The following is an 8,753-nucleotide window of genomic DNA, read 5'->3' as shown; positions in this document are numbered from 1 at the left end:
TTATATTTATTTTTATTTCCTGGGTGCAAATTTCTTTGAAGGTATGTTTTATAAAGTACATATTACATCGTATTCATAAAGACTGAGCACTCACTACCTGCTGCTGTTGATCACTTTAAACAAATCCGATCATTTAAGCCCCATGACGTAGGTACTCTATTATTATGCCCATTTTATAGGTGAGAAAATGGAGGTGGCTCACAGAGGCTGAGTCAATTAGCCAAAGTTACACAGCTGCTAGGCACAGAAATCCAAAATGGAACCCAGGGTGTCTGGCTCAGATCACATTCTCTTTTCCACTACTTGCCCTGTCTGGTACAGAAAGACATCTATCATTTACAATAAATCACATTTTGCATATGCTTTATACTGTACATAATATGTGAAGAATTATAAGTAGCTAACATATCTTGAAGGGTGTGCCTAAAATAGTTTTCTGAGAGTGCCACATAATCAAAAAAAATTGGGCCCACCTATTTTACAGTCTAAAGGGGGGACAGGAAGCTTATTGCCCTCACAGCAGGGCTGGGGCTGCAGTGAGGTTAAGTGAGGTGCCTTGGGCACACAAATTAAGAAGGTGCGCACTCTCAAGGGCCTGCAAGCCTGGCCCTGCCTCCGTAGCATTGCCGGGAGCTAGGGGAGGCTCTTGGAAGCCACAGGAAGACAAAGACAAGAGAGAAGGGAAAAGTCTGCCTTATTTATTGTTCTCAAACCCCTCAACTCCTGTGCCCCCAAAGCCCTGGCTGAGACCTGCCCACCTCCAAAGGGCTCCAGGGGGTGGCAGGATGAAGATCCTGGAGTGTGGGCAGTGGGTAGGGGGCCAGGAGGGTGACTAAATGAAGATTCCCTGCCAGCTGGCTGGAGGGGACACAGGGAAGAGGAGTTCCAGACTCGGCTCTATGACCTTGAGCTTCAGACTGGTGAGGCGTAAAATGGGAACAAGAAAAATCCCTTCCTGGAGCCCGCACAGGTTGTGAGAGGGTGCTCTGCCTCCTTCAAGGTTCTATATGGATAGAATGCTATTAAGTGCTTTGTAGCAAGCTGCACTGCATTACTTTCTGTGGCTTCTCCACTGAGTTACTCTAGAATTAACTCTTGACCCTGCCCACCTTCTACCCATGTCCCTTTATTAGGTTGCCTTCCCAATCTGATAACTGGAGGTGGGGTGAGTATCTCATCTATGGTGACCTCAAAAAGTGAGGTGCCCTCACCCCAACTCACAGCAGTTCTGACACCCTTTGGTTCTGACTGCTGTTGCCTATACAGAATCCCCACAGGGCTGGGGGTGGTTGGGTAGGAGACATCAGGACAGGGGAACAGAGGGACCACCAGGCAGAGGGCTCCCCTGCCAGCACAAGCCCTGACTTCTACAAAGGAGATTTCTCCCAAAGGAGACTGCCCCCTGCCCTGGGCCAGTGGACCTCAGAAAGGTCAGAACCCCTATAGTCAAAAAAAAAAAAAAAACCACGCACACAGAAAATAAAGACAATTTGTGAAAGGCTGAGGGAAGCTGTCTCTCTCTTTCAGAACGAGCAGAGTTCATCCAAGCTCACAATGGGGGTGGGAGGGGCATGTTCTTCTCCAAAAACAGGCCTGGAGAGACTAAAGGGCTTAAGAGCCTTACATCCACCACCCAGCTTCCCAGCTCCATCCTGGCACTGGAAGAAATGAAGGTCTGAAAGCCTGGTTTCATCAGGCATGCCTGACTGTCACCGAATGTCACAGTGGCCCAAAGGTTGCCTATGCCCTGAGAGTTGAAAGACAGAGGGACAGAAGATAGCTTCCTAAACCCCTCAGTGTCTGTCTTTCCCTACGACCAACACTGCCCTCAGCCACTCAAATGTTGGTGAAAGACTCATCCAACCAGAAGCTCACATCTGGGAACCAGTATGGGCGCTGGGGAGCGGAGGATAGCTGCACTGCCTCTGGGTTTCCTCCACTCACAGCCTAAGGCCCATTGCTATCCAAGACTTCCAAATTTTGCAAAACTTGAAAAGAAAATTACAAAGTATTTCCTTCACAGCTTTTTCCTTTAACAGAGGGGAAACCGAGGCCCGTGTAAAATAATTTGCTCAGGTGGCACAGGGATATTGGCAGAGCCAGGCCCCCTCTCCCCCATCCACTGCTCTCCTCATCATACTCTGTTAGCGCAACCGCCAAGGAGATAAGCGGGCTGGTGAAGCGCGCCCAACGGACTCCTCCGGCCCTAGTGCGCCTCAGGTGGATGCCCACCCAGGGAATCCCGTAAGGAACAAGGCGTCTTCACCACTCAGGAGTTTAGAAGCCCAGGTCAAGCGAGGGCCAGAGGTCAGGCAGTGCCGAACCCGCACCCGCAGAGCTTCCAGCCCTCATCGCTTCTCCCAGGGGCCCCTTTCCTGCAGCATTTCCTTCTGCGCTCTGCGTCCACACCTTGCGCTCTCCTGGCCCCCAGCGCCGCGCAGTGCGCCACCGCACCAAGGGGCAAGCGCGAAATTGGAGGCGCCTGGAGGGGCCTCACGGCCGCCCGGGCGGTTTCCGTTTCTTCCTTTCTGGGGAGGGAAAAATCACACAGCCCTGTTTGTTTCCCCAGTCCGCGCGGGCGCGGAGCCCGGCATATGGACATTTCGCGCTCCGCATCTGTGTCATTTGTCGCGTTTTCTGTGGATGTCTGCGTGTGTGTATGTGTGTGTTTGAGGCCCGGGCGCTGGGAACAAACGTGCATCTGTTAAATTTGACAATAAAGTCCTACAGCGAAGCTGCCAAGACTGGGACAGCGGGTGGGGGCGGAAGGCAGAGAGGGTGGGGAGAGCTGGAGTCTCAAAAGGCTACGCCAAAGCGCCTGGCCCAGGTATTATGTCGGGAGAAGGTGAGGAGAGCAGCTGCTCCTTCCCTTGGGGTGTGTATGGGAGCGAGGGTGCGTGTGTCCCTGTGAAGAGTACACACCGATCTGCTCAACATATGTCGCCACAAATCACAGTATCTCTCCCTCCTCCCACCCCCCACTCCCTCCTAACTGAAGGCAGAGCAGAGAGAGGCGCTGAGAAGAGGCGCCGCTTCAACAGGTGTCTTGGTGCGCAATGCACCTTTTCACGCATTCACTGTCTCCGTCCGCGGCGGAGATAATGTAGACACTTTGTTTCCAGGCGCTGCGTGCGAGCTACGGACGCCCGGGGGTGAGGCGGCCCTAGGCAGGGAGGGGCATCTGCAAATAAAGACCTCGGATGCTCCTGAGGTCCGGGGCCCTCTCTTCCCTTTGTTCGAGGACTCCCCGGGCCGGAGCTCCCTCGTGCGCCCTGGGGGGTGGCATATGGCGCCCTCTCACCTACCCAAGAAAAAGAACCGGCTACCCATTCAGGAGCGCGCGAGCTCCCTGAGTCGGGGAGGGGGAGTCTCTGGGGGAATAGCTTCTCTCCCAAAGCAAATGAGGAGCCCTCCTTATCTCTCCCCACCCCACCTCCGCCATCCTTTCAGCTGGCGCAGCAGCCGTTGGGTGGGGAGCAGAGCGCAGGGCAGCACCAGCCTGCGGAAGCGCCCCAGCTCCCGGCAGATGAAATATGGGGCTGGTGAGCCCCTGGAGACCATATGCTTTCAATAAAAGAAGACAAATAGGACCGAGATAGGCCTTGCAGCCAACCTGTTATAAATGGGTGGCAATTGGGCCAATGTACACGGGGGAAGGCCAGGGGAGGCGGGGGAAGGCCTGCTCCGTGCCAAATCCATGTGTCAGCTTCTGGGACAGGTGTGCCCAGGGGCCAGGGGCCAGGTCTCCCCCATCTGGGTTTATCACGGCAAAGGTAATATTGTGCTAACTATGAGTAAACAGTCACTGTGAAAACGAGAGAGGGTTTATCAGAGGCAAACTAGTTGGGGGGTGGCTTAACAATAAAGTTGCCCGCCTTGGGAGCAGGTGACGGCTGGCTGCGGGACTCCCGCAGTAGATGTTTTCCAAAGCACTCCACTTTACAATCTCTTGTAATTATTTATTAAACGAAATCTATTTATTATTATTTTAGCAAACACTGGAGACAGGTGGGGCTTTCTTTTCGTCGTCTCCTTTTGTTTGAAGGGCTGTTTGAAGTGGCTAGTCTCGGCCTGGGCAGCTCGCTCGCCAGATTTTTGTCTTGCCCTCTTTCAGTGCGGAGGCGAAGGCGAGAGAAAGAAGCCCCCTCCTCTGGCAAGTCATTAGCTATTCAGCCTCCTGTGGCCCCCCCTCCCTTCCCCTCGTTTCTCAAAGAGCCCCCAGGCACTGCTAAGGTTCCCCCCGCCGACGGGAAGGCGGCAGGGCAGACCGCTGCCTTCCTTCTTTTCCAATCTGCCCGCGGTCTCCAGGCATCAGGCTGTCGCCTCTCTCCTGGGCCCCCTCAGCCTCCAGGCAAGCCTAGGTCTCAGAGAGTTGAGGGGCGCGGGGTTCCCAAAGGCCTTAGAGACGGTGGCCGGCCGGGGGCTTCAGGAACAGGCTCTGCTCCCGGCTGGAAGAGCCCTTTCACAAATAACCGCCAGCGCACACTGAGTTATCACAGCCTGCGCCTCCGCCGCCAAAAGTACAGGAATTAACTTTGGAGAGGGGGCTGCGCATCCTCTACAGCTGAAAGGGAAGACGTGGATCCTTGATCTCTAATCCCCCAGGACTCCTCGACCTCCGGCCCCACCCTCCAGACCAGAGGAAGGGCTGCGGAGAGTTCTTGAGTGCCTCAAGGAGATCGCTGCCCCCGGCCGCTGCGCGCTCCTCGCCCTGTGTTTTGCGCAAAGCAGGAGTGGTGGCGGCCCGCAAGCCCTGGAGAGCCCTGAGCTGGAATGACGCTGGGGAAGCTGGATAAGAATTCTCAGAAGGTGCCAGATTTCTCTCCCAGTCAAGAAGATTCCCAAATATCCCCAGAATCTTCCCTGGTGCAGAAAGCTTGCCCTGCAGCTCTCATCAGTACACATGGGCCACCTGAGGCAAGACTGAGCCAAGGCGAGTCCCGCCTTCAGTTCTCATCTGAGGGCCACTGCAGGATGAGAGCCCTGGTTGTGGGCTGCTCTTCAGGCCTCCAGGGACCCATAGGGGTGCTTTGATCCCTTATGGCCAGGGCTCCCTCCTCGGAGCCAGGCTGGGTCCCCCAGCCCTAGGGAAGCACGCTTTGGGTTTCCTCTCTCAGATCCTCATTTGCAGGATAGAAATCAAGCAAGGCAGGTGTATAGGGTGTGAAAGTAGAGAGATGGAGCCTGAGTGGATACTGGCTCCCCTTGGCACTGGAAGATGGGGCCACTATCCTTTTTGTCCTCTGACCCTGTCATTCCTCATAGACCCAGGACTTCTATCTTCTACATTTGGGGATGTCTGGTTTTGCCTTGAAAAAAAAAATTTCCCCCAATCAAAGAGAGGCAACAGCTGCAAGGGAGAATCTAGGACTAGGAGTCTTAGGACCTGAGTTCTATGTGATTCTGCTAGAACTTGCTGTGTGACCTTGTGTTGAGTCACTTACCCTTTCTGGGCCTTGACTTTCCATCTGTAAAATGGGCCTAAGGGGCTTCCCTGATGGCGCAGTGGTTGAGAGTCTGCCTGCCGATGCAGGGGACACGGGTTCGTGCCCCGGTCTGGGAGGATCCCACATGCCGCGGAGTGGCTGGGCCCGTGAGCTGCTGGGCCTGCGCGTCCAGAGCCTGTGCTCCGCAATGGGAGAGGCCGCAATGGTGAGAGGCCCGCGTAGCGCAAAAAAAAAAAAAAAAAAATGGGCCTAAGGTTCTCATTCTTATGACTAGAAGACAAGTTTGGAGCAAGTTGTGACCTAAGGGAGGAGCAGCAGCAAAATGTGGAACTCAGGAGTCTCAGTAGCGTCCCTTTGTTGGTCTGGAGCCTGGCTCCTAGCTTCAGTTCCCAAGCAACAAGGGAAGGAGCCTCTGCCAACAGCACAGCAGCTGAGATCCTGAGGACAGCACCGTCACCTCCTCGCAGACCTAGAGCCCTGGCTCCCTGGCTCCCAAGCATATCCACTCTCTCTCTGCCTCAAGGTAACTTCGCCCTCCGAGCAGACTGGGCAAGTGTCAAGAGGCTGTCACTAGGGCAGATATGCAGACCTACGTACCTCATTCCCTCACCCTATCCCCTCAGTTTCCCTGCCGGGTCCTGCCCCCCTCTGCCAGCTTCCAGAGGCTCAGGTTATCTGGTTCTGCTAGAAAGTGAAGCCTTCGGGGCCTGCAGAGACTTAATCCAGACCCGGGTCTTCCCAGACTCGGCTTTCTCCCCGGGGGCACACTCACCCTGACTGACCAGAAGCAGAAGACCACAGGGTGTCCAAAGCAGAGACAAAGGGACAGGCAGGGGAAGAAAGGAGGGATGGTGTGTTCAGACTCACTTTTATTTCCACACATTGCTAACTGGGGGTCTTGAAGACACCCTGCCTTGTGCTCACTGCCTGACCCCTGCCTAGGGGGCTGCACCAGGTAGTGCAGGCAGCCCCTGCCGGCCTGTGATTGGACAGGAGGACTAAGGGGAGAAAGAGTTGATCTGCTTCTTGAAGCACCAGCACTCCAGGGGCATTTAAAATACACAGGGGCTCGCTGTGAACTCCTGGCCCTCTCCTGACCCCTTCTCATCTGAGCTCTTCCCCCACAGGCCCCGGCAGATTGCTAGGGTACTGTCCACAATTGGCAGTCGTGGAATGCCCCTGGAGGTCCCACCATAGCCACCCTCCAACTCTGAGGCACGATAAAAATGTCTTAGGTTTCTGATGGGTGATGGGATGAGGGGAGAAGTTCTAAGCACCTACATCTGAGCATGGGGCATCATCTCAGGGCATGGTGGGGGACTCGTCATCCCCAGGCAAAGGTCTCTAAGTGGCAGGGACATAGGCAGGATCTCTCTCTGTGGTCACCCTGTGCCTCCTCCCAAAATAGAAAGGGTCAGTGAAACATCACCCTCTGTATTTCCTAACCTGACCCATAGAGGAGGAGAGCAGAATGGCACTAGGAATTAGTGGATGCTCCTCCAAGCTGACAGGACACCTGGCTCCTTGTCCTTTCAGAGTGGTTTGGGGGCAAGCTGTCTCCTTTCTGAGCCTCAGTTTCCCCTTGTGTAACACACGGGGATTGACCTACCCTACTGACTTCTCAAAGCCCCCTTCAGGGTACCAAGAAAGGGTCTGGACAGATGCCAAGGAAAGCCAGAATAGGAGCAAAGCGGTTTGGGGCCGCCAGACGCGAGCCAGACAAGGCCCTTCTCACTGGGCGAGGCTCTTTGAGGAACCGAGAGTTGCTGGGACAGAGCCCGCGGAGAGAAAGCAAACAGAGCGGCATTCCCCTCCCCCGACCCCATCCATCTCTTTGTCCGGAATCCAGCTGTGCCCCTCGAAGGGCGGAGCGGGCTCGCGTGGCGCGGCCCCCTGGCCCGGGCGCTGATTGGACGGCGGCGCGGGCAGCAGCGGGGCAGGCACGCTCCTAGCCCGGGCGCAGCAGATAAAGCGTGCCAAGGGGGCACACGACTGGCGGCTCAGAAAATCTGCAGGGTCTCGCAGCCGCGCCAAAAGACAGCAACAGAGGCCCGGGGCCCCCTTTACACTTTTCTTCTCTGGGGCCGAAGAAACTTTCCAGTGGCGGCGCCTGCTTCTCAGCTGAACTTGCAGACGAAAAAGCCAGCGCAGCTCACCGCTGCTCTCACTGCCTACGGCTCTCTACCCCTTTGCGCCCTACAACAAGGTAACGCCTGGGAGGGGAAAGGGGGTCCTCTGGTCCGGCGGGGGTGGGGGGTGGCTTTCTCTCGATTTTTCCCACCTGGCCCCAGGATTGGGAACTGCGCCCGGGTGACTGACCCACTCTCAAGCTTACCTCTTACCCCGCCGCAGGATGACCCCTCATCCCTCGTGTGCGCCAGCTGTCCAAGTGACCCACGAGACGGAGCAGCCCTTCCCGGGTACCTCGGACGACGAAGTGACCTGCGTCGCATCCGCTCCGCCCAGCCCCACTCGCTTGCAGGGGAACTGCGCCGAGACGGAAGGGGGCGGTTGCCGAAGGTCCTCAAGGAAGCTCCGTGCGCGACGCGGAGGGCGCAGCCGCCCCAAGAGTGAACTGGCTCTGAGCAAGCAGCGACGGAGCCGGCGCAAGAAGGCCAACGACCGCGAGCGCAATCGGATGCACAACCTCAACTCCGCTCTGGACGCGCTGCGCGGCGTCTTGCCCACCTTCCCGGACGATGCGAAGCTCACCAAGATCGAGACGCTGCGCTTCGCTCACAATTACATCTGGGCGCTGACGCAGACGCTGCGCATAGCGGACCACAGCCTCTACGGCCTGGAGTCGCTTGCGCCTCCCTGCGAGGAGCTGGCCGGCCCGGACGGCTGCTCCCCGGGAGACTGGGGTTCCCTCTATTCCCCGGTCTCCCAGGCAGGCAGCCTGAGTCCCGCCGCCTCGCTGGAGGAGCGCCCCGGGCTGCAGGCGCCTGCTTCCCCTGCCTGCCTGCACCCTGGCGCCCTGGCTTTTTCAGACTTTCTATGAAGGGGCCTGTCCGCTGCTGGGCAGTGGGTGATGGTAGAAAGGGAAGGGGCGGAAGCCGTCGGAGACGCCCGGTGGAGGCCCTCAGGCCTACTTGCTCCTGCTGCCTCTGGCTCGCTGACCCCTGGCGGGCCCAGGCGCCCAAGAGGGTGGCAGGCCGGGTTCAATCCCTTGGTCTTCTGCGCCGAGCCAACTGCAACCCTCTGCCGCTGCCCGCGCGAGTGGGCACTGCAGGCTCCGCGCGTTTTAGGCCCTCTCCCTGTGGCCACCCCAAAATCTCATGCAGAAAAGACAAGAATGATAGCACT

The 8,753-nt window shown here is 56.8% G+C and overlaps 1 protein-coding gene across 1 annotated transcript; it reads left to right on the top strand.

Moving 5' to 3' along the window:
- The first annotated feature begins 7,769 nt into the window (after positions 1 to 7,769).
- On the top strand, positions 7,770 to 8,545 carry NEUROG3 (neurogenin 3). The gene has a single exon (XM_029201227.1). It carries the CDS (start codon positions 7,801 to 7,803, stop codon positions 8,446 to 8,448), a length of 648 nt encoding a protein of 215 aa, XP_029057060.1. The 5' UTR covers positions 7,770 to 7,800; the 3' UTR covers positions 8,449 to 8,545.
- Positions 8,546 to 8,753: the final 208 nt, after the last annotated feature.

This window comes from Monodon monoceros, unplaced genomic scaffold (genome assembly GCF_005190385.1).
Source record: "Monodon monoceros isolate NGI ecotype Baffin Bay Population unplaced genomic scaffold, NGI_Narwhal_1 Super_Scaffold_4, whole genome shotgun sequence".
NCBI lineage: Eukaryota > Metazoa > Chordata > Mammalia > Artiodactyla > Monodontidae > Monodon > Monodon monoceros.
This window is presented reverse-complemented; position numbering and strand designations above follow the sequence as displayed.

Bases quoted from the DNA above. Each gene is read 5' to 3' on its own strand.
- NEUROG3 (XM_029201227.1), top strand. From the start codon at position 7,801: ATGACCCCTCATCCCTCGTGTGCGCCAGCTGTCCAAGTGACCCACGAG.